This window comes from Oncorhynchus mykiss, chromosome 13 (assembly GCF_013265735.2).
Source record: "Oncorhynchus mykiss isolate Arlee chromosome 13, USDA_OmykA_1.1, whole genome shotgun sequence".
NCBI classification, from domain to species: Eukaryota; Metazoa; Chordata; class Actinopteri; order Salmoniformes; family Salmonidae; genus Oncorhynchus; species Oncorhynchus mykiss.
This window is the reverse complement of record NC_048577.1, coordinates 41,830,856-41,857,626: the sequence shown is the minus strand read 5'-3', so window position 1 is coordinate 41,857,626 and position 26,771 is coordinate 41,830,856. Positions and strand designations below refer to the sequence as shown.

Below are 26,771 nucleotides of genomic sequence, written 5' to 3'. Positions count from 1 at the left end.
TCTGAACAGCGCTTGTGTGTAGCTAGCTAGGTGGCTAGATACATAAACCTCAAACAGGTCAGAAAATGAAATAAAAAGGATCAGGAAGGCACATAGCGTTACACCTTCAGCTGACATGATGGGGGTTCACACGTCCAGGTCTGTACTAGCCATAGAGATCCATTCTAATGCTATGGTGCTAGTAACTAGTTAACGTTAGCTAGCTGTGTGGGTATGTTGAGCAAGGCTTGGGTCTGCTGGACAAGTAGCTAGCGTAGTGTCTGTGTTTGGCATCGTTATTTTATTTGAAAACAACAGGAGTGCATGTTTGCAAATATTAACTTACCTTTGATTGTTCGTAATTTAATGTAAAATATAGTCATTGAGCGCTGTGCTTCTGAGCGCGCGGTTTGATGATGTACGTAGCAGAATTACGTCACCTCAGATTTTCGAACCGCTTACTGCCAGCTGTTTTGACAGATTGAGTGGTTGCGTTCGAGTTTATGTCAAGTCCGATGGTCACCGCCATTCAAAGTGAGTTATTATGGGATAACATTGTCTGACTTGCGCCTACATGTCGACTGCATGAACGTTACAGAAATAATGTGATCAAATGTCATTAAGTTTTGACTGCAGTCGACAGCAAGTTTCTGCAGTTGCTCTTCACCAATTTCATCCTGCAGCCTTTGCCTGAATTATGGGCGGCTCTAGAGTCAACCAGTCATTACAGTGTTGTTGTTTGACCCACCTGAATGTGACCAAAGACATGACTGAAACAGTAATTGATTGTACAATGAACACACATATGATTTCAGTTTGTGAGTGTGTAATATGGGGGTTGGAACAATGTTTATTTCGACATTGTAAAGAAAACTTTCTTTATCAACACTTCCATGTTGATCTGAGCCTTGGTGTTGGAAAACCACATTAGTGTCCTACTTTCAGATGTCACAGATGCACCTCCCCTGACTTCACTCCTTGACTTGTCTTTTGCCTTACTACTCAAACGTGCCCAGTGTCTTTTCTAACATTAGCAAAAGTTGTTTCAAATCTTAGTTTAAAGTTTATTCCTTTTCATTAATTTATTGACAGTCTGTATTGTAAACTTTTGTCACAGTTAGTCTATGTGCTGGGACTGCTCAACCCAGACCCTATAGGCTGGGAATTCCACGATAATGGAATTAGGCTTTGACTAAGATATTTCACTTTAAAATGTATTCCTAACCAAAAACATTGATTTCAAAGTTTAACAAACCATACAATTCTATGCACAAGGACAACTTTGAACAATTTGCACAGAACATTTCACAAAAGCACATTCACTGGAAGAACTGTGCAGATGCAAAGTAACAGAATGATGGTAAAATCTCCCTCAGTTTTTTATGCGACCAGATTTTAAAAATGTATATCTGCTCTGAATTAAAATTCAAAGATGTCTGCAGAAAGAATGGGATGTCAGCTATGACATGACACCTTGAGTTTGAATACATTTATTTTGGTTATTGAATTACAGTAAGTGAAGTGGATTTACATCCGGTAACTGAATTAAGGTAACAGAATTACATCATGGGTCCCTGATCTGTACTATACAGAAATGCATTATTATGGAAAGGAACATCTTAATGCTACAGCATGCAATGACATTCTAGATGATTCTGTGCTTTGTGGCAACAGTTTGGAGAAGGCCCTTTCCTGTTTCAGCATGACAATGCCCCCGTGCATAAAGCGCGGTCCGTACAGAAATCGTTTGTCGAGATCGATGTGGAAGAACTTGACTGGCCTGCACAGAGCCCTGACCTCAACCCCATCGAACGCCTTTGGGATCAATTCTCGTGAAAAGGGCACGACAAAACCTATTCCCCTAAGGAGACTGAAAAGATTTGGCATGGGTCCTCAGATCCTCAAAAGGTTCTACAGCTGCACCATCGTGAGAATCCTGACTTGTTGCATCACTGCCTGGTATGGCGAATGGCCCAGTACATCACTGGGCCAAGCTTCCTGCCATCCAGGACCTCTATACCAGGCCGTGTCAGAGAAAGGCCCTAAAAATTGTCAAAGACTCCAGCCAACCTAGTCATAGACTCTCTGCTACCGCACGGAAAAAACAGCTTCCACCCCAAGCCGTAAGACTCCTGAACACCTAATCAAATGGCTGCCCAGACTATTTGCATTGCCCCCCCCTCCCCCCTCTTTTACACCGCTGCTACTTTCTGTTGTTATCATCTATGAATGTCACTTTAATAACTCTACATTCATGTACATATTACCTCAACTAACCGGTGCCCCCCGCACATTGTCTCACTATAGTCTCGCTATTGTTATTTTACTGCTGCTCTTTAATTACTTGTTACTTTTATTTCTTATTCTTATCCATATTTTTTTAAACTGCATTGTTGGATAGGGGCTCGTAAGTAAGCATTTCACTGTAAGGTCTACTACACCTGTTGTATTCGGTGCATGTGACTAATAAAATGTGATTAGATTTGAATGCTGACTGCGAGCAAACATCAGTGCCTAACCTCACTAATGCTCTTGTTGCTGAATGGAAGCAAGTCCCTGCAGCAATGTTCCAACATGTTGTGGAAAGCCTCCCCAGAAGAGTGGAGGCTGTTATCGCACCAAAGTGAGGACCAACTCCATATTAACGCCCATGATTTTGGAATAAGATGTTTGACGAGCAGGTGTCCACGAACATTTGGACATGTAGTGTAGCTTTCATTTGACACCCCATTTGATATGTTCCTATGAACTTCATGTTGGTTCTCACGGGTCCTCAACCCTCGGTCATTCTCTGCAAACAGCAAAGCAGTGACCCGCTCCTTCAGGTTAATGCTCTAAAATCCGTAGAGTACGAATCCAGGCACTTGTCCTCTCCCGTCTGGACTACTGCAACTCGCTGTTTGCTGGGCTCCCCGTGTGTGCCATTACACCTCTGCAACTTATCCAGAACTCTGCAGCCCACCTGGTTTTCAACCTTCCCATGTTCTCTCATATCACCCCGCTCCTCCACACACTCCACTGGCTTCCAGTTTAAACTCGCATCCACTACAAGACCATGGTGCTTACCTACGGACCAGTAAGAGGAACTGCCCTTCCCTACATTCAGGCTATGCTCAAACCCTACACACTAACACGAGGACACCGTTCTGCCACCTCAGGTCTCTTGCCGTTCCCGCTTAGCCCACTCCAAACTCCTCTCTGACCAGGCATCCCAATGGTGGAACCTGCTTCCCCCTGAAGCTAGGACAGCAGAGTCCCTGCCCATCTTCTGAAAACATCTGAAACCCTACCTCATCAAACAGCATCTTACATAATCCTCCTCCTCACCTCGACCCCCCCCCCCCCTCCCAATAATAATACATTTAAATTAACCAGGACTTTTACTTGACCCCCCCTTCTAGCTCTCTGACAGCTACATTATTGAGGAAAAATGTACTTTCTATGCCTGTGCTGTGATATGTGGTTGTCCCACCTAGCTATCTTAAGATGAATGCACTAACTGTTAGTCGCTCTGGATAACAGCGTCTGCTGAATGACTAAAATGTAAGTACTTCCCTCTGGACAGTGGCCCTGCCAGTAGTCTACATTTACAATCACCTGCATCAGGGTCCTGGTAAATTGGTAACCCTTCACTCTAACTCACAGTAAGAAGCCAAGGTAAGTTGCTAGCTAGCATTAAACTTATCTTATAAAAAACAATCATAATCACTAGTCAACTACACATGGTTGAGGATATTACTAGTTTATCTAGTGTGTCCTGCGATGCATATAATCGATGCTGTGCGCATTAGCGAAAAAGGACTGTCGTTGCTCCAACGTGTACCTAACCATAAACATCTGCCTTTCTTAAAATCAATACAAGTGTATATATATTTTAAACCTGCATATTTAGTTAATATTGCCTGCTAACATGAATTTCTTTTAACTAGGGAAATTGTGTCACACGAAAAGCCTGTTTTGGCTGACAGCAGTAATTCTATAACTTTGGCTAAATGTATCAGGTGTTCTGTGATACCTCCAGCACCCTTCCCGCGGCTATGATTCTAATAGGAAATACATGATTAAGTGCAAAGCTGGAGAGATGAGTTGCATGCTCATGTCTATCAGAGCAGGGAGAGAGATCGTAGAAAGTGAATCTCATTCTAGTTCTGTGAGGCGCACTTCTCTCTCTCTCATCACGGTTCTGACTTAGAATATGTGGACAACTACAAATACCTAGGTGTCTGGTTAGACTGAACTCTCCTTCCAGACTCCCAATAAGTATCTTCAATCCAAAATTAAATCTAGAATCGGCTTCCTATTTCGCAACAAAGCATCCTTCACTCATGATGCCAAACATACCCTCGTAAAACTGACTATCCTACCAATCCTTGACTTCGGCGATGTATTTTACAAAATAGCCTCCGACACTCTACAAATTGGATGCAGTCGATCACAGTGTCATTCGTTTTGTTACCAAAGCCCCATATACTACCCACCACTGTGACCTGTATGCTCTCGTTGGCTGGCACTCGCTTCATATTCGTCGCCAAACCCACTGGCTCCAGGTCATCTATAAGTCTTTGCTAGGTAAAGCCCCGCCTTATCTCAGCTCACTGGTCACCATAGTAGCACCCACCCGTAGCACACGCTCCAGCAGGTATATTTCACTGGTCACCCCCAAAGCCAATTCTTCCTTTTGGCTGCCTTTCCTTCCAGTTCTTTGCTGCCAATGACTCAAACAAAATGCAACTCGTATCTCCCTCACTAACTTTAAGCATCAGCTGTCAGAGCAGCTTACAGATAATTGTACCTGTACATTGCCCATCTGTAAATAGCTCATCCAACTACCTCATCCCCATATTTAAAAAATGTTTTTTGCTCCTTTGCACCCCAGTATCTCTACTAGCACATTCATCTTCTGCACATCTATCAATCCAGTGTTTAATTTCACTCCAGTGTTTAATTGCTAAATTGTAATTACTTTGCCACTACAGCCTATTTATTGCCTTACCTCCCTAATCTTACCTCATTTGCACACTCTGTATATAGATTTTTCTATTGTGTTATTGACAGTACATTTGTTTATTCCATGTGTAACTCTGTGTTGTTGTATGTGTCGCACTGCTTTGCTTTATCTTGGCCAGGTTGCAGTTGTAAATGAGAACTTGCTCTCAACTGGCCTACCTGGTTAAATACAGGTGAAAAAAAGTATAAAACATTGGTTAATAGGGCTTAATGGTTAGTTCATACATGAGTGAAAGCAAACAACAAAGCCACCTAGCCCTGCTGTTGTAGCTCCAGAGTTGACACACACTCCCACATGCTGATGTGTGACTTGTTGACTGTAAAGAGAAGAGTTGTAGATGTAACCCTACTCCATTATTCATTTTGTTCTGCCAGAGCAGTGTAGGCAGACTTTGAGATGCAGCCTTACAACATGGGTATGTTGCCACCACTAGGTGGCAACATCAATGCATTCCAAGTACAAGTGTAGTTTTACAGTACTATGTCATTACATACTCTAACAAGAGTAGGGAACAGATGTCCTTCAGTTACCACATGGGTAGGTTAGGTGGGAATTTCATAGTATATCACATACTCAGTTTTATTGGCGCGTTGGTGACCTACAGTAGGAGACAAGGCAAGGATAGGGAGCCATTTATTGGGACACAGCGTTGGACACCTTAGGCTGCGTTTAGACAGGCAGCCCAATTCTGATATTTTTTTCACTAATTGGTATTTTCACCAATCACATCAGATTTTTCCTCATCAGATCTTTTTCAGAGCGGATCTAATTGGTAAAAATACCAATTTAGACCAGCTCTAAAAAAAATCTGATGAGAAAAGAGCTGATGAGAGTTGTTAAAATACCAGTTAGTGGAAAAAGTATCGGATTTGGCCAGGGGATAATATAGAGTATAGTAATGGTCATTGGCATCCAAGGAAAGGAGGCCTCTCTAAAAAGCCCACTCACTCTGAATGTATTTATCCCTCTTCGGTCAAAGAGCCATAGCTTTTGCACTTGCATACAGGCCCTGCTTGAGAAATTGTATGACCGGCATGCTACTTGTCCATGTTTATGGAGTATGTTAACAACCTGGCAATATTCACGCAATGCCTGGTTTACAACTGGATTATTGTGGTATGACTAGGCTATGTATTATTATCCCACCTAAGTGCACACTTTAATATTCTGTTCACACTCAACAGTTCACATCTCTACTAGCACATTCATCTTCTGCACATATTTCACTCCAGTGTTTAATTGCTAAATTGTAAAAAAATAAAATAATTTGCAATGTCTTGCTCGTTGCAAACTGTGTGAAGACTATTTCTTCCTAACAAAAGACAGCCAACTTTGCCAAACGGGAGATGATTTAACAAAAAAGCACAATCGTTGCACGACTGTACCTAACCATAAACATCAATGCCTTTCTCAATACAAAGTATATATTTTTAAACCTGCATATTTAGCTAAAAGAAACCCAGGTTAGCAGGCAATATTAACCAGGTGAAATCACTTCTCTTGCGTTCATTGCACGCAGAGGCAGGGTATATGCAACAGTGTGGGCCTCGTTGCGAACTAATTTGCCAGAATTTTACGGAATTATGACATAACATTGAAGGTTGTGCAATGTAACAGGAATATTTAGATGCCACCCGTTTGATAAAATACAGAACGGATCCGTATTTCTTTAAAAAAAAAAAAATGTTACCCCCCTTTTCTTCCCAATTTCGTGGTATCCAATTGTTCCGGAGAGACGAAGGTGAAAGTCATGCGTCCTCCGATACACAACCCAACCAAGCCGCACTGCTTCTTAACACAGCGTGCATCCAACCTGGAAGCCAGCTGCACCAATGTGTCGGAGAAAACACCGTGCACCTGGCAACCTTGGTTAGCGCGCACTGCACCCGGCCCGCCACAGGAGTCGCTGGTGCGCGATGAGGCAAGGATATCCCTGCCGGCCAAACCCTCCCTAACCTGGACGACGCTAGGTCAATTGTGCGTCGCCCCACGGACCTCCCGGTCGCAGCCGGTTGCGACAGAGCCTGGGCGCGAACCCAGAGTCTCTGGTGGCAAATGTTTTCGAAATGATAGTTTCCGGATTCGACCATATTAATGACCAAAGGCTCGCATTTCTGTGTGTTATTATGTTATAATTAAGTCTATGATTTGATATAGCAGTCTGACTGAGCGATGGTAGGCAGCAGCAGGCTTGTACGCATTCATTCAAACAGCACTTTAGTGCGATTTGCCAGCAGCTCTTCTCAATGCTTCAAGCATTGAGCTGTTTATGACTTCAAGCCTATCAACTCCCGAGATTAGGCTGGTATAACCGATGTGAAATGGCTAGCTAGTTAGCGGGGTGCGCGCTAATAGCGTTTCAATCGGTGAAGTCACTCGCTCTGAGACTTGGAGTAGTTGTTCCCCTTGCTCTGCAAGGGCTGCTGCTTTTGTGGAGCGATGGGTAGCACCTGTGGGTGGCAGTCTGCTGCATTAGGAGCAATGTGCTCCTGCAGATAAGCTTCCCCTCTGACTGCTCCTCTGTCCTGCTTCCACACAGCCTCTCTGTGAAGCTCATGTGACAGGTGGGAGACGGTTAGTTTAAGTCTCCTGGCAGTGTTCGTGAGGGCTATATCAGGTGCTGGGACTTGAGCTATCTATCTCCACGGTGCAAGCTCTTACACACACACACACACTCGTACACACATACTGCCCTCTGTTTACAGTAGGCTAGTGGGCACACATTTAAATACATGTTGTATGTTACAGTGACAGGAGGGGATAAACAAAGAGTCACTGGCCCTCTGTCTGTCTGTCGGTCTGTTTGTGTTTTACAGCGGCAGGCTGAGCACCTTCATCAGTGTCTGTGTCAGGGATTGTAAGCATATGGCAACACACACCGGTCTTCCCAGGAGTCAAAGCCGTAGCACATGCTCTCACTGGCTGAGAAGACACTGACTGGAACTTCCCTAGCTGGAATCCTTAGTATGAGGGGAATGGGGTCAGTATATCGCACAAGTCAACAGTAAGGTGTGTGTGGCACTAGGCTAATGTGGCCTGCAATCACTTGGCCACACAACGCTAAGCCGCTCTCTTCACTTCGTCCCGGAACCCTGCTAAGATGAGGCCTCGGTCCGTGTTAGGGAGTTCACGTTAACCCTGGAATGGCCTGACACGCTAAACCTGGATTGGAGGAAATGTGTGTGTCTGTGGTGGAGAGTGACTGATGACGATAATGTACCTACTGGGTGTTTTACATATATATATATTCTTAAGCTTTGAGTGATATGCTACTACTGTGTTATATCACAAGTAACTGGTGAGAATTTGTGAGATGTGTCAAACAGACATGAATAAACCCCCTTTCCTATAACCACTATGCTATTACCCTTCTTTGACTAAATCTGCACACAACCCAACCCCCGATTACGGAGTTCATCATCAGACAAAAAGAGAATACTTGACTGGTGAGGACACTGTTGTAAACCTATTTTATAAGACAGTGAAACCTCAGTTTTTCTGTATTGCTTTTGTCTCTGTGATTTAATTTCCTATTGAAGAGATTAGGTAGGTATAGCCTAGATTTAGATGGTCAGCTGTCTTTGTCTTTAGCTTAATCCAGACTTCTTGATGAAGCCTATTTCTACAGTGCCAGGATTTACAGGCTGCCAGGCAATTTTAGTCTGTTGCAACTTGACGTTAAGATGGATTCATTCGTTTTGCTGTAGTCCTTATCTCCATTTGTATCCTACCCACTATTTCAAGTAGTTCACAGTGCAACATTATGTAATATTGCTAAAGATAGTCAACACCACAGATAAGCAGATTGCTCCCAGGACAGGAACTATTACCTCAGTAAAACAGTTATTATTATTAAGTTAATAAGTTTTGATGACTCTTGTCCTCTATCGTAATAATTACCTTACAGTTGGCATATGGTATAGCACAATATAGCCTACTGTAAGTCCAACATTCTAAACCAAGAGCTGGCATCTAAAGCCTTGGCATATTGCCAGAATGCATTCATATCACACTTGGACCAAGATTCTTGTGACTTATTGGGCTACCTTCAATAGTAAGTTTGCAAGTACTACTGTACAGTATGTGTAGGCTACTACGCACCACAAACTAACAGCTTTCTAATTTCAGATAAACTTAATTAGATTTTTTTTTTTTTAGCAAATGTTAACTATGAAAGTATATACTGAACAAAAATAAACGCAACATGTAATTTCAAAGAGTTACAGTTCATATGAGGAAATCAGCCAATTTAAATAAATTAATAAGACCCTAATCTATGAATTTCACATGACTGGGAATACAGATGTGCATCTGTTGGTCACAGATACCTTACAAAATGGGTCTCACAATCTCGTCACGGTATTTCTGTGCATTCAAATTACCATCGATAAAATGCAATTGCGTTCGTTGTCCGTAGTTTATGCATGTCCATAACATAACCCCACCACCACGTGGCACTCTGTTCACAACGTTGACATCAGCAAACTGCTTGCCCACATGACGCCATACTTATGGTAGAGAAATTAAAATGTAATTATCTGGCAACAACTCTGGTGAACATTCCTGCAGTCTGCATGCCAATTGCACGCTCCCTCAACTTGAGTCAACTGCACATTTTAGAGTGGCCTTTTATATTCCCCAGCACAAGTGCACTTGTGTAATGATCATGCTGTTTAATCAGCTTGTTGATATGCCACACCTGTCAAGTGGTTAGATTATTTCAACAAAGGAGAAATGCTCACCCACATGGATGTAAACACATTTGTGTACAAATATGAGAGAAAGAAGCTTTTGTGGTATGGAAAATAAACTTTTTGTGTGTATGGAAACTTTCTGGGATCTTTTATTTCAGCTCATGAAACATGGGACCAGCACTTTACATGTTGCGTGTATATTTTTGTTCAGTGTACATTCACGGGAACTCTAGCTTCACCACCTATAATAGTATATGGTTGCAGGCAAAACACAGGATCCGAAACGTGTTTTTTTGGGGTGGAGCCCAATGCCCATTGAGCGTTCACTGTGCGCTCGAGCAGTCTACGCGTTGTTGATACTGATTTAATCCACATTGGGAGCGGACAGTTTGAAGACGTGCGACCAGAGACACAATTTGAGGAATACTCGGATTAATGTCATTTATTTTTCGTCTGTCTATGAGCACGACCAAGTAAAATTATATTTGGCGGATTTAAACAAGCAATTTTTACTAGGGAGAACTCGAACGACCTTCATTCAGGTTGAGGTGAAGACTTGTCACCACACTTGTTGATTGTTAAATATGTTTTTGTATTATTTAGCATATAGTTGAATTTAACAGAAAAAAATCGAACGTATAAGCCAAATATGTAGACACTTACCTGTAGCCTATACTTATTTTTGTCATTTGGATTTTTTTTTACCCGTTCTTATTTTTCGAAATAATCCACATTCCCTGCAACCTACGATGTTCCCTTGGCCAGTTTATGTTTTTGAATAGCCTTCATTCGGATTTGCACTATCCACTAGTTGGGACACAAGACCCACCTGTTGCATTTCGAGGCAAAACTTATAAAACAGAAATGTCACAGCTAGAGATCGACGTGGCCGGACTGGGTTTCTCCAAATTACCTGCTGGGTTCGACGTCAACTCCTGCTTCCCTGGCCGAATACCACCAAGGCGAAGGAGACACTCGGCAAACTCCAGGAGAAACTCGTACAGGTTGAGCAAAATAAATACATTGGATTTGGAGCCTGAAGTTTACGATGATGCCCCTCTCTCCAAAACTCACTCCTGGTCTGCTGATGATATTCTAGCCGAAACAGCGTCAGAGGAGAAAAAGGTGGACTCCTCAGCACCAGCCTCACCTGTCTCAAGCCCGGGAACGAGCACGTGCTCACCCCCTGGTACCCAAGCGTCAGACCCCAAACCACCTCTTGATACCTGGGACGCGCCACAGCCCAGCTCGCAAGCACAGGGCACAAGTTCAGATTCCGAGGAAGAAATCACTGACAAAAAGGTCATTTTATCTCGAGCTCCATTTGAAAGAAAACGGGAGCAAGAGGAAAAGGATGAAATTGAAACCAAAGCCGTGGCGACGTCACCTGATGGCAGGTTCCTCAAATTCAACATTGAAATTGGGAGAGGGTCGTTCAAGACGGTGTACAAAGGCCTGGATACGGAGACAACAGTAGAAGTGGCATGGTGTGAGCTACAGGTAAATAATTAATCTGCTATGATTTGTGTACAGATGGAGAACTCAAAAGAGCACGCATCATTCCCTTAAAATCTAATTTAGGCCACCGCAAACAATTGTTTACAAAGGCTTTGGTTCGGCCAAGCAAAGTTCTCTCTACATTGTGGAGTGGGTAACGTGTGCTGTCTCGCTTAATTAACTGGGTGCTGTACTATATGTGACAATGACTTCAAATTAAATCTCAAATTCAAGAACATTGGTAAACGGTAAACTGAGACGCTTCAAAACATAAAAAAGAAGGACAAACATGAAAAAAAGGACAGACATCAGCTCATTTCACTTCTTTATTGTCGGGGGCAGGCTCGTGCGTTTTAGGTAGTTATGCCTTCATCAGGTCAAGAAGTGTGCCAAATCCATAGTTTTTATACAAGCGTTTAGGTGATAATTACAATTGCCCACACTTTCTCTCAACATTATCAGCCGCTCAGATAAGATGCCATACATGACTTCATTTATAATCTCTGTGCTATTTTGGTTTAGGCCTATCAGTTTTTATCTGCTCCTATTGAGAACCCATGTGGACCTACTGAGTTTTTAAAGCTCTCAAAGTAATCATACAAATAGCCCTATAAAGGACACCGCGTTTCCACACATGGGTGTTTTACATACAGCGGGTTTTGATCAGAGGCTCTTGCTCTTAAATGCTTCGCTCCAGTGCATTGCTTCGCTTGAAATTTGCATGGAGTTGGGGAGAGCAAAATAAATTCTACCGCCATCTTTAAAATGACTATAACTCATCTTAATCTCCCCCAATGTCCCTCAGAAGAGCCTCCACTGACAGCTTGCAGAGAGTTGTTTATAGCAGCAGCAGGCCCCCTGGCCAGGCAGCAGCCATTGTAACAGGAGCCGCCCCCAACCCTCCAGGGGGCAGCTGGGAAGCTGGAGGGAATAGCAGAGACCAGGAGGCGTCATTCTAAAACAAGCCACATGATACAGTACAGGGGAATGAAACACGGCAGAGACTGGTGTGTCTTTATGAAACAGGTTTTGTGCACTGAAAGACCAAGTTGGTTGTGCTGCGCTGACCCGTTGAGTTTCGAAGTTAGTTGGCTACAGGGTTTCCAAGCAGGATGAGCAAGGTGCAGGGAGTCATCCAAATTGGGTGAACAACCTCCTCGGCAATCAATCAAATTTCAATCAAATACATTTTATAAATTCATTTTTACATCAGCAGTTAGCCTAAAACCCTAAAGAACAAGCAATGCAGATGTAGGAGGAAAAACTCCCTTGAAAGGCAGGAACCTAGAAAGAAACCTAGAGAGGAACCAGGCTCCTAGGAGTGGCCAGTCTTCTTCTGGCTGGGTCAGGTGGAGATTATAAGAGCACATGTAAATTAAGGCCATCTTGTTCTTCAAGATGTTCAAATGTTCATAGATGACCAGCAGGGTCAAATAATAACCACAGTCGTTATAGAGGGTGAAGCAGTTCAACACCCCAGGAGTAAATATTAGTTGGCTTTTCATAGCCGAGCATTCAGAGGTCGAGACAATAGGTCCGAGAGAGCGAGTCGAAACAGCAGGTCCAGGACGAATTAGCACGTCCGGTGAAACTGGTCAGGGTTTCGATAGTGGCAGCATGACCAGGTGGATTGGGCACAGGTAGTCCTGAGGCATAGTCCTAGGGCTCATAGAGAGATTGAGGTTGCGAGAGAGTTCTTCTGACTCTCTGGCCTAAAACAAATCACACTGTGCATAATTACAAGGTCTCTCCCTCTCTCTCTTGGAAGTCCTGTAATGGCCCTTGAGGACCTACATCCAGAGTAACTAACTACATGAGTAAACCAGAACAGCAACCTGCCCAGACCATGTATAGTGTGTGTGTGTGTGTGTGTGTGTGTGTGTTGACCTTTACCTGTCCTGTGTTTGTTGGGCTTTTCTGTTCTCCTTTGTTTGCTGTACACTTCACACACTGGGAAGTTCAAGGAGAAGCCCTGCACTGTGGAATGTCACCACAAGATTGATTTTAGCAGCACCTGAGTTAGGGTTGTTGTTGTTTTTGGGAGGTGAGGGGGTAAAGCACATGAGGCCTGCCATGAATATGTTCTATGTTGTTATGCATTTGATTTGTCATAGCAGTTGTTTATGATTCCCAATGACATCTGTTCTGTAAGTACTAAGTCAGCGCTGGCATTTTGACCGAGGCTTTAGGTTAAGTGTTAACACAATGTCCCCTTATGAGGTATGATTACATCAAAAATAGACCAATGTGTATTTAGGCAACACTGCCTAAAAATATAAAATCTGTATCTCTTGGATTTTTCCTCTCTCTGTCTTATCTCTCTGCACTAATTGAACTTCATGTTGTCTGTGCCTGTGTAAGAGTAACTCAGTGCATGATCTAGAGAAGATATCTGGTTTACCTATCCATGGCAAGGCTTGCTTGCATGTTAGACTTCTCCAATCAAAACCCTTAGACACTCATTCAAATGACAGTTAAAGAAGACTAGATATTGCTTGGGAGATCTTGTTCTCAAGAACACACACTCATACAGCTGTGTTTCCTTTTTCAAGATGTCAGTGGGAATCAGACCCATGGGGAGAGAGAGGTCAATTATACAAAGTATGAGCTGAACTAACTGAACCCTTCCTTACCCCACCTCTAGAAGAAAACAAGGAGAGCTTTCAGGCCAGAAGTGACATTAGCTGTAAAACCATTTGCCATACTAATCATGGGACTAGGATTTATAGACCCCAGACTGAGGCCAGGAGTCCATTGAATTGTCTCTCAGTCCCTCCGTCACTTGAATAAGCTTATTCCTGTGCCACGCTAGGTGACAAGAGACTTGGTGACTAGTCTGGAACTTCCCTGGCTGGTATCCCCTAATAATAAGCTTCCTTTACCCCTATATATTTCCCAAACAAAGATTTTTTCCCCTCCCGTGGTGTTACTGTTCTCTAGGGGACACATTCTTCTGCTGCTCCAGCTGGAACTTTTTTTTCCCCGTCAGCCTTTTCCACTTCAGAATGTCACTCTTACCGCCTGTGGGGTGATTGAGCTAATCCGACTTGCCCTCTTCATTTATTTTACCCACAATACCCAGTTTAATTAGCCCTGATAAATTGCTGGCTACTATGGTGACGGTGGTCTGACCCCCCTTGACAATCCCACACCCCATCCCTAAACGTGTGTTAGCGAGACAAACACTACCGTACTCATGGGCCTTCAGCGCAGCTAATGAGACTGCCCAAGCTAACGGTAGTGATGCCACCGTGTCCACTGCTGACTACGTGGCTCTGATCAAGATAACACCGACTGGCTGGCTGACTGACTCAGCCTCTCAGCAGGCTTGACCCCCCCCCCCCCCCCCCCCCCCCCCCCACACACCCTGTCCATTCATTAACATGCAGTTTAGCGCTCATAATGTTTCATTGCCTTCACTGAGTGTGAAGTAAAACGGAGGGGAGCACTGCACACACTCAAGCAGCACTACATCCATTTGGCTCTGGTTCATAAGCAGTGCTAACTGTAAGAAAAAGCAAACACAATTTAATTAAAACTGGCTATATTTAGGGGTCAACTGGTTTAAGGGGAGTGCTGGCCAACATGTCCAGATGATAAGGATCGGGTCTGCAATTTTGGTGGGACAAAGTAGGTGGGAACTAGCTTTATCTTTGTCTGTGTTTTTTTTCAAAATTGAGCCCAAGTACATCCTGTTTCCATTGATCATCCTTGAGATGTTTCTACAACTTGATTGGAGTCCACCTGTGGTAAATCCAATTTATTAGACATGATTTGGAAAGGCACACACCTGTCTATATAAGGTCCCGCTATATGAGGTCAAAGGAATTGTCCGTAGAGCTCAGAGACCGGATTGTATCTAGGCACAGATCTGGGGAAGGGTACCAAAACATTTCTGCAGCATTGAAGGTCCCCAAGAACACAGTGTCCTCCATCATTCTTAAATGGAAGAAGTTTGGAATCACCAAGACTCTTCCTAGAGCTGGCCACCCAGCCAAACTGGACCTCAGACTGGGGCGAAGGTTCACCTTCCAACAGGACAACAACCCTAAGCACACAGCCAAGACAACGCAGGAGTGGCTTTGGGACAAGTCTCTGAATGTCCTTGAGTGGCCCACCTAGAGCCCGGACTTGAACCCGATCGAACATCTCTGGAGAGACCTGAAAGTAGCTGTGCAGCAACGCTCCCCATCCAACCCGACAGAGCTTGAGAGGATCTGCAGAGAAGAATGGGAGAAACTCCCCAAATACAGGTGTGCCAAGCTTGTAGCGTCATACACAAGAAGACTTGAGGCTGTAGTTGCTGCCAAAGGTGCTTCAACAAAGTACTGAATCAAGGGTCTGAATACTTACATTTATTTTATAAATTAGCAAAAATGTATAAATCTGGTTTTGCTTTGTCAGTATGGAATATTATGTGTAGATTGAGGGAAAAATCTATTTAGTCAATTTTATAATAAGGCTGTAACGTAACAAAAGGAATTGTACGTTTTTTTTTGTGACAAAGAAATTGTTGACTATAGATAAAATGCAGTAGTTGGTGGACCAACAAGTTGCCTTAAAGCGACCTCGTCACATCTCTCTTGTGTATTTCAAACTCAGCATTGCACCACTCCTGTCCCTCCCATGCCTCGGGTTGCTCTCTCTCTCTCAGGATCCCTGGAATGGCCCTTGAGGAGGGGCGGATGAAACCGTTACTACCTACTACTAACCCTAAACCTGATTGAACCATAATAACGATGTGGCTAGGCCATGTATAGTTACTGTGTGTATGTGGGTGGTGCCCTTTTTCTGTCCTGCGTTTGTTGGGCTTTTCTGTTCTTTTGTTTGCTGTATATTTCACACACTGGGAGTTTCAATGAGAAGCCCTGCATGGTGGAATGTCACCACAAGATTGATTGTAGCAGCACCTGGGTTAGGATTGTGTTGTTTTTGGGAGGTGAAGGGGGTAAAGCACACAAGGCCTGCCATGAATATGTTCTATGTTGTTATGCATTTGATTTGTCATAGCAGTTGTTTATGATTCCCATTGACATCTGTTATGTAAGTATTAAGTCAGCGCTGGCCTTCTGACTGAGGCTTTAGGTCAAGTGTTGACATAATGTCCCTTATGAGGTATGATTACATCAAAAATAGACCAATGCTTATTTAGGCAACACTACCTTTTGAGGTGCTTGTTTCTGTAATCATTGTTAATTATACAGTGCCTTGCAAAAGTATTCATACCCCTTGGGTTTCTTCACATTGTATTGTGTTACAAAGTGGGATTGAAATGGATTTAATTGTAACTTAATTGTAACAATCTACACATAATACTTGAATGTCAAAATGAATAGAAATATAGTTGTTGCATAAGTGTTCAGTCAATACATGTTAGAAACCCCTTTGACAGTGATTACAGCTGCAGGTCTTCTTGGGTAAGTCTCTAAGAGCTTTACACACCAGGATTGTGCAATATTAACCCATTATTCTTCAAGCTCTGTCAAGATGTTGGTGATCATGTCTAGACAGCAAATTTCAAGTCTTGCCATAGATTTTGAAGCAGATTTAAGTGTAATCTGTAACTTGGCCTTGTGTTGTAGGTTATTGATCTGCTGAAAGGGGAATTGATCTCTCTGTCTGATGTAAAGCAGACTGAAGAAGATTTTCCTCTAGGATTTTGGCTGTGCTTATTTTCATCCCTTTTCTTTTTTATCCTGAAACTCCCCAGTATTTGCAGATGTCAAGCATAGCAATAAGATGATGAAGCCATCACCATGCTTGAAAATAAGGAGGCAGTTACTCAGTGATGTGTTTTGTTGGATTTGCCCCAAACATAAGTCTTTGAATTTAGGCCAAAAAGCATATTCATTTGCTTTGTTTTTTTGCAGTATTAGTTTAGTGCCTTGTTGCATGTTTTAGAATATTTGTGTTGTTTATTTGTATTTTCTGTCATTATTGTTGTGTAACTATTTTTTTTATCCCTTATTTTACCAGGTAAGTTGACTGAGAACACATTCTCATTTGCAGAAATGACCTGGGGAATAGTTACAGGGGAGAGGGATGAATGAGCCCATTAAGCTGGGGATGATTAGGTGACTGTGTTGGTAAGAGGGCCAGAATTGGAATTTAGCCAGGACACCAGGGTTACCACCCCTACTCTTACAATAAGTGCCATGGGATCTTCATTGACCACAGAGAGTCAGGACACCCATTTAACATCCCATCTAAAAGACAGCACCCTACACAAGGCAATATCCCCAATCACTGCCCTGGGGCATTGGGATATTTTTTTAGACCAAAGAAAAGGGTGCCTCTTACTGTCCTGCGTTTGTCAAACACCATTTCCACCAGTATCTGGTCTCCCATCCAGGACCAACCCTGCTTAGCTTCAGAAGCAAGCCAGCAGTGGGATGCAGGGTGGTATGCTGCAATGTTGATTCCTCTTCAGTTTTCTTCTATCACAGCAATTGAACTCTGAACTCTAACTGTTTTAAAATCACCAATGGCCTCATGGTAACATCCCTGAGCAGTTTAATTCCTTTCCTGCAGCTCAGTTCAGAAGGACAACTGTATTTTTGATGTGTCTGGGTGGTTTAATACTTAATCCAAAGCATAATTATTAACTTGACCATGCTTAAAGAGACATTCAATGTTTGATTTGTTATTGTTTCCCATCAATCACAGCCAACAAGTGCTCAGCATATGTGGGAACACCTTCAAGACTGTTGGAAAAGCATTCCAGGTGAAGCTGGTTGAGAGAATGCCAAGAGTGTGCAATGCCAAGCTTTCATCAAATCAAAATCAAATCAAATGTATTTATATAGCCCTTCGTACATCAGCTGATATCTCAAAGTGCTGTACAGAAACCCAGCCTAAAACCCCAAACAGCAAGCAATGCAGGTGTAGAAGCACGGTGGCTAGGAAAAATTCGCTAGAAAGGCCAAAACCAAGGAAGAAACCTAGAGAGGAACCAGGCTATGTGGGGTGGCCAGTCCTCTTCTGGTTGTGCCGGGTGGAGATAATAACAGAACATGGCCAAGATGTTCAAATGTTCATAAATGACCAGCATGGTCAAATAATAATAATCACAGGCAGAACAGTTGAAACTGGAGCAGCAGCACGGCCAGGTGAGGCATGGTCCTAGGGCTCAGGTCCTCCGAGAGAAAGAGAGAATTAGAGAGAGCATATTTAAATTCACACAGGACACCGGATAAGACGGGAGAAGTACTCCAGATATAACAAACTGACCCTAGATCCCTGACACACAAACTACTGCAGCATAAATACTGGAGGCTGAGACAGGAGGGGTCAGGAGACACTGTGGCCGCATCCGATGATACCCCCGGACAGGGCCAAACAGGAAGGATATAACCCCTTTCATCAAGGCAAAGGGTGTCTACTTTGAATAATCTCAAATATAAATATATTTTGAATTGTTTAAGTCGTTTTTGGTTGCTACATGATTCCATATGTGTCATTTCATAGTTTTGATGTCTTCACTACTATTCTGCAATGTAGAAAATAAAGAAAAACCCTTGAATGAGTAGGTGTCTAAACGTTTGACTGGTACTGTATAATTTTTCTTCACTTTGACATTAGAGTACTTTGAGTAGATTAATGACAAAAAATGTCAATTAAATCAATTTGAATCCCACTTTGTAAGAAAATACAAGAAAGAAATACAAGGGGTATGAATACTTTTGTAAGGCACAGTTTTTTTATTTTTTATTTCACCTTTATTTAACCAAGTAGGCTAGTTGAGAACAAGTTCTCATTTGCAACTGCGACCTGGCCAAGATAAAGCGTAGCAGTGTGAACAGACAACACAGAGTTACACATGGAGTAAACAATTAACAAGTCAATAACACAGTAGAAAAAAAAGGGGGAGTCTATATACAATGTGTGCAAAAGGCATGAGGTAGGCGAATAATTACAATTTTGCAGATTAACACTGGAGTGATAAATGATCAGATGGTCATGTACAGGTAGAGATATTGGTGTGCAAAAGAGCAGAAAAGTAAATAAATAAAAACAGTATGGGAATGAGGTAGGTGAAAATGGGTGGGCTATTTACCAATAGACTATGTACAGCTGCAGCGATCGGTTAGCTGCTCAGATAGCTGATGTTTGAAGTTGGTGAGGGAGATAAAAGTCTCCAACTTCAGCGATTTTTGCTGTTCGTTCCAGTCACAGGCAGCAGAGTACTGAAACGAAAGGCGGCCAAATGAGGTGTTGGCTTTAGGGATGATCAGTGAGATGCACCTGCTGGAGTGAGTGCTACGGATGGGTGTTGCCATCGTGACCAGTGAACTGAGATAAGGCGGAACTTTACCTAGCAAGGACTTGTAGATGACCTGGAGCCAGTGGGTCTGGTGACGAATATATAGCGAGGGCCAGCCGACTAGAGCATACAAGTCGCAGTGGTGGGTGGTATAAGGTGCTTTAGTGACAAAACGGATGGCACTGTGATAAACTGCATCCAGTTTGCTGAGTAGAGTGTTGGAAGCCATTTTGTAGATGACATCGCCGAAGTCGAGGATCGGTAGGATAGTCAGTTTTACTAGGGTAAGCTTGGCGGCGTGAGTGAAGGAGGCTTTGTTGCGGAATAGAAAGCCGACTCTTGATTTGATTTTCGATTGGAGATGTTTGATATGAGTCTGGAAGGAGAGTTTGCAGTCTAGCCAGACACCTAGGTACTTATAGATGTCCACATATTCAAGGTCGGAACCATCCAGGGTGGTGATGCTAGTTGGGCATGCGGGTGCAGGCAGCGATCGGTTGAAAAGCATGCATTTGGTTTTACTAGCGTTTAAGAGCAGTTGGAGGCCGCGGAAGGAGTGTTGTATGGCATTGAAGCTCGTTTGGAGGTTAGAGGCATGAATGGATGTTTGTAGTATTTCTTTATAAACTCGTGCAGAAAACATCGACCCCCTTAGGGTACCTCCCATTGTGGTCTCTTAAACCCGTGAACCAGGCGTCCTGTCAACACGTATCCATTATGTAGAGAAAGAGCAGCAGTGCCCCAGCTCTGCACTTTTCCTTTTGTTGTCTGACTGAAACCTGCTTAACATACCTGCTAAAACCATGAGTAGTTCTGTGCCTCAACCAACCAATATAACCCATTGCATTTGTAAAACTAGCCTAAATATATGCTGTGATCAGTCTTGTTTTTACTTTTGATGTTCTGATTCTGTTTTCAGGTCAAAATCAGTGCCCCTGAATCTCATTGTCTATGAAGTTACAAAGAGAATTTGCATTGAGACAGACAGCTTTAGTAACAGATTTCATGCTGCTTTGTGCTGATAAACTATTATTTTAAAGCCTCAAAGTGGACAGGGATAACTGACAAATGAACTTGTCGGATGTAGGCTTCTATGATTGTGCTTGGGATAATGGGTGAGATTCTGTTTAGTATGCTTTACTAATCCCCCACTGGCACCTTTGCCAATTGAATAACATTATCATAATCCCTTAGCATTTTTTTTTTTTAATTCACAAACATCACTTTATTACTCGGTGTGTATGTGGTGTGTTTTTCCCTCATTTCATATTCTTACAGAGAAGCATGGATCAGAGGAAAGTTTTTCAGAGCTTAGTTTCCACTGCCTGAAAAAAAATAAGCGCTTGCTGAAATGTTTTAAACGCTATAGTGTCTTTCACGACTCGTGAAATTTGCAACTTAACGTTGTATGTACTGTGGATTGCACCCTTCAACATGGCTCTTCCTTTTCTCTGGACTTTGTCTTCATATCTATCTAACTACCAGTAGAGAGGGAGAGAGACTGAGAAGCAGCCAGTAAGATAAACGTGAGGTGGGAAGGAGAGCGAGAGCAGAGTTTAATCATTTTAACTGAACTTAGAAGGCCCTTTGTATGTCACGACTTCTACCGAAGTCGATGCCTCTCCTTGTTCGGGCGGTGCTCGGCGGTCGACGTCACCGGTCTTCTAGCCCTCGCCGATCCATTTTTCATTTTCCATTTGTTTCGTCTCGTTTTCCCGCACACCTGGATCTCTGTTTCTGCCATGTCTTTGTGGTATAATTTATATGTTTGCATGTATGCGCACATTAGGCTGGTTGCGCTGGGTTATGTTAAACCCATATTTGTATTTTCGTGTGCCGTGTATTTTCGTTTGTGCCGTATGCTTTTGGTTCGCCAAATAAAAGGCTCCGTTTTGCCACCAAATATCTGCTCCTGCGCCTGACTTCCTACAGCCCTTCACGCATACCTTGACAGTGTATGTCTTTTTTAATCACCTTAGCTTCACTATGAATGAGGATTGGGTTCTGAAAGCCTCCATTCCCATAGCTGCCAGTCTCAGAATTGAACGCTACAGTATTAGTACTACGAATGTAGAGCGGAAAAGTGACAATCTAGTCTCTGAGTTGAAGGCTATTAGCAGTACAAAATGTGAATAGAAGTCCAGTTACGATTTCCATGGTTACCTTAAGCGATTTCACCTGTTCCTTAAACAAACTGTGAACAACTGTCATGATTCAAGAGCTGCGTTAGCAGACCTCAGTGGCACAGCAACAGCTGCCAGAGATAGAGAGAGACATACACACAGAGAGAGAGAGCGAGAGAGCGCATAAAACACATTGTGAAACACTGTCATAACATGTTCCTTGTCCTCCTGGTTCCCCAGCCACCCTGTCTAATTACCAGTTAGACAGCAGGTAAATGACAGACCATACATGAAAGTTACAATCAGACAGATGTGCAACTAAAGGCTCACATTTGTTCTCTGTACGTCTTTGAGCTAATTTACTGGCGGTCGGATGACAAAAATATTTAGCTTATTGAAAAATAAGTTCCCCAAGATAAAGTGTACTTTGTCTCTCTCACGATATAGTCCATTGGGAAACCCACACAAAAACAATTGATGGAGAATATGATGAACTGGCATTACGTCAAATTCATATTTTAGTTTATAATGGGCTGTATTGTATTCTTTGCACCCTGCCATCCGGAGTTTGTACCACTAACTCTGTCATTACCGACCATATCATGTTCAATGAGACCAGTACAGTTTTTTAAAAGTTCTCTACTGGTATTTGGAACTTTGGAACTTCTTAAACTTTATCAATTCATAGTACATCTTTTTTGGATTATATTGTGCTCCAGATGGACAAAGGTTATTGGCTTCAAAGAACAAGAGCCACAGAGGTTTGACAGCTCATTTTGAATCGGCTTGTTTTAACACCTCGGAGGATGCCTTGTCCGTCGGTTGTAAATGTTTTTCATATTTCTCTATCTCATCAGATTATTTTGCTTGACATTAATTACCTTTGCCTTCAGAAATATATCATGTATGTTTCTCTGATCTGCTGTCTTTAGAGTATTTTACCTCCTTCAGTCTCTTCTCAATTAGGGCTCCTAAATTCACTATAACTTAATATGGATGATAAAAGCTATTTGTGTTAGCCATAGATCCTTTTGACATCTCTTCCTAAAAACAACGACTGGACGTAGACCAGTTATTTTCCAACCCACCATCCATCTTTCTTGTACTCTGTCCTCCACTCTCCTCCTCTCTCATGGTCTTTGTCACTGTCTTTTTTCCCTCTCCTCCCATGGTATCTATCTCTTTACTGCATTTATTGACCATACTGTTATTACCGCCCAAATCATATAGTGCAAGGGGAACAATCTTGTACAATATATTAATCTTTATATATGAGCCTGGATATATACCTTTTATAGTGTGTGGATAGCAACATCATCCATACATGTCCCTGACCTTAACACCCTATTGGTTTAACAATCACGCCCTGGTCTGTTTCACCTGTCCTTGTGATTGTCTCCACCCCCTCCAGGTGTCGCTTATTTTTCCCAGTGTATTTATCTCTGTGTTTCCTGTCTCTCTCTGCCAGTTCGTCTTGTATGTTCCAAGTCAACCAGCATTTTCCCTCTTCTCCTGCTTTTTGCATTCTCCTTTTTCAAGTCCTCCCGGTTTTGACCCTTGCCTGTTTCTGGACTTTGTACCCGCCTGCCTGACCATTCTCCCTGCCTTGACCACGAGCCTGCCTGCCACTCTGTACCTCCTGGACTCTGATCTGGATTTGACCTTTTTTCCTGTCCACGACCATTCTCTTACCTACCCCTTTGGATTAATAAACATTGTAAGACTCCAACCATCTGTCTCCTGTGTCTGCATCTGGGTCTCTGGCCTTGATATTAACAGCCTCAGGGGTCCTTATACACTTACTGTTGAACGCTTACATGTGTACATATATGTATCATGTTCTGTCTAGACATTGACATACTCAGAAGGGGGTTGTAACAGACCATTCCATCTAGATGATCCTGGCACTCGACAGATTGAGTAAGAGCGACACAAATCGGAAATATCATGTGTCAGTACAGTAATGGGCTACATATGAGCGAGATATTCAAGTATTATAAATATGTGACAAAAGATATTGCAGTTTAATCATTTTATGACCTCACTAAAGTCAAAGAAATGGGTCACTTTACTTCTTATCATTCAGAGCTCCTCTAGGTTATCTGTGAATGACACGGGGTCATAGTTCCACAACTCATACCATTCATTTTAACTGCTGATTATTTTCTTCTATAGTTCCACCCTTTTACTTTCCTAGTGAACTGCATTAAAGGTGTCTCCACGTGTCACAAAAGGTGTAATGAAATAATACTTTAATTGTCATTGAGCTTTGTTTTGTGCTATTATAAGAGTGGGCATGGTTTGGCAGTGCATATAGCATGTAGTGTTCTTTACTTGAGTGGCAGACTGTTGGTTCTTGCCAGTTGCCATCACCTGTATATGTAATCACTCATTAAACTTCCCAGTTTCACATTCAACACACCTGGACATTTTATCACAAACACCTATGAGCTGTCATGACGTTTACAATGATGTTTACAAACAACAGAATATCTCAAACATCATTCATATTCATGATTCACTCCAATTACAGGCCTGAAAGTCCCATTGTTTTTAGCATGGAAGCACGCCTGAAATATGCCCATTGTTTACCTTAGCGTAATGAAAAGAAACAGCTGTTTGTGAGATTGGGATCTGGTCCACGCTCTGCATTATTAACCTATTAAACCATGTGACTGGCCTGGAGTCTTATTTCCTGCACCCTCAGGCTGGTTCCACACACACACCCACCCACCCACCCACCCTCCCACACAAGCACGTGAGAAAGCTTGAAAGCAGAGACACAGAGAAACTCAGAGACTGAAACACAGGGCCGGCTCTAGCCTTTAGGGGGCCCTAAGCGAGATTTGGTCCCCTCCATTTTTTTAAGTGAATTTCCTGCAATTCTACACATCTTGCCATCGTGCAGAGATAAATAAATTGCAGTTTTACAGCTAATTTTCCGCTATTCTACACATTTTGCCATGGGGTGGAGAGAAATGTTTTCACTTTAAAGCTAATTTCCTGCAGTTCTACACATTTTGCCATGACTTATGCTATGTTAATAATATCTGAGTGAAAATTACTAACAAAATCAATGGGGGCCTCTGGGCACATGCCCTGCGTGCCTCATGCCCTGCCTGCCTTGTCGGTATTTGGCCATGATTAATACAATTTTAGATAGCTGGCTATAATTTACCAATCAAGGAATTGTTAGCTGACATGGCTAATTGATTGACTCTCAGTGACTGACGTAACAAGAGAAAAGTTGCTGATGCACAACCAAATTCCAAATTTGTGCCTTGTGTATTCTGCTATTCTAACTCTCAATACTAAGTTGAGATCCCAACTGAGGTCCTAAGAAATGTTTTATGATGTGTGTGTGGGTTGGGGGCCCCCTAGCGGCTTGGAGCCCTAAGCGACCGCTTATGTTGCTTATGCTTGGAGCCGGCCCTGCTGACACATCATACACATCCTTTGTTTCAGATCATCATGCTCCATTACTCATTGACATGGACAGGATGATAGACTGCACCGTTACCACTGCAGGTGTTGTTCCTGTTGCACTTGTGGATCTGTTTGGATGCAAATATCCATCTGATGGTTTTTCTGTTTGATTTATGGTAGCGGAAGGAAATCCAAGTCTTATGCGACAGCGGATATCTAATTCTCAGTTGCCAAGAAAGAAATCCTAGTGAATTCAAATCCTAAGAGCTAAGGGCTTTCTTATATTAGCTGTGAGTGTTATCAGCTTAGCCAAGCTGCGTTATCATGCCAAGGCTCTTATTTTGAGGGTCTGCAGTGCTTATACAAACAGCCCATTGGGAGTGTTGGGAGTGTCATTGTATGGTGGAGTGTAACTTGACCATGAGTGTATCTCTTTCACCCTGAATTAGGTGATAGGTGATAAATGTATATTACCAAGTTTCCAACATAGGTGCACAGGTCGAGAAATTTGAGTAATCAAGGTGACAGGCAGTGACACGTTCAATACCGCCTTGCACACTCTTGTCTGCATCTAGCTGATCTAGGGTGTAATCATTAGTCCAACAGTTGCAAAAGAGACTTTCTTTTGGACAAATTCAAGTATGTTTATCCCCGTTTCGTTCTAGTTGCTTACGTTTTCAAGAAACGTTTTTCGACAGATTCGGTGGAATGAATACACCCGTGATCACACTCAAACACAGTTCACTTTCATAGCAGCCACATACAAACAGCATGATAATTTTGCTCGTTGTAAAGTTCCATCTCGCATTCTCCTCCTCTCACCTTTTCCGTTTGCTTGTAGACTTCAGTGCAGAACTCATCAGTTGTCTGTGGCCGGGCGAAAAAACCTTTCCAAGCCAAACCTTTATATCATAACCATTAACCGCTACACAAACAGCCTACATCATTGTCACCATATTAGCTAATGGCATAGCTAGTCAACATAGCTACTAAAACGAACGTGTTAGTAAACCCGCTACAATCATGCAGTACAGTGTACAGTCAGCAAGCAAATAAGCAGTTACATCGGCGGGCTCAGTGGCAATAGATTAATAAAATGAAAAGCTTACCTTGAAGAGGCCTCCCGGGTGGCGCAGTGGTTAAGGGCGCCACCAGAGACCCTGGGACCCTGGGTTCGCGCCCAGGCTCTGTTGTAACTGGCCGCGACCGGGAGGTCCGTGGGGCGACGCACAATTGGCATAGCGTCGTCCGGGTTAGGGAGGGTTTGGCCGGTAGAGATATCCTTGCCTCATCGCGCATCAGCGACTCCTGTGGCGGGCCGGGCGCAGTGCACGCTAGCCAAAGTTGCCAGGTGCACGGTGTTTCCTCCAACACATTGGTGCGGCTATGTGCGGCTTTTGTGTTAAGAAGCAGTGCGGCTTGGTTGAGTTGTGTATCGCATGACTTTCAACCTTCGTCTCTCCCGAGCCCGTACGGGAGTTGTAGCGATGAGACAAGATAGTAGCTACTAACAATTGGATACCACGAAATTGGGGAGAAAAAGGGGGTAAAATTCAACACAAAAAAAGCTTACCTTGACTTGGAATAGCTTGACTTGGAATAGTTCCAGTGTTGGATAGCCAGCTGTTTGAGTAGTAGCTAGCTGCATTCCCTAGCTAAGTGAAAGTGACAAAATACAACAAAATACTGTTGTCTCTCTTGCATTTCTTGAACAGTATTGAGCAAATTAATTGTTTAACTACTCACCACATTTTATGCACTGCGGTGCTAGCTAGCTGTAG

The 26,771-nt window shown here is 42.9% G+C and overlaps 1 protein-coding gene across 3 annotated transcripts in view; it reads left to right on the top strand.

Annotated features, from left to right (window-relative positions):
- The window catches only part of LOC110486396 (serine/threonine-protein kinase WNK4), a 79,278-nt gene continuing 52,507 nt past the window's right edge, over positions 1-26,771 (top strand). The window contains exon 1 of one of the 3 annotated variants that reach the window (XM_036941126.1): positions 1-138. Coding sequence is in view for 2 of the 3 variants with exons in the window: in XM_036941125.1 (XP_036797020.1) it covers positions 10,450-11,181 (732 nt within the window). In the remaining variant the exon portion in view is untranslated. Of the gene's footprint in view, positions 139-9,967; positions 11,182-26,771 lie in introns of those variants that run through there. The other 2 variants (XM_036941125.1, XM_021557957.2) reach the window with 2 other exon arrangements.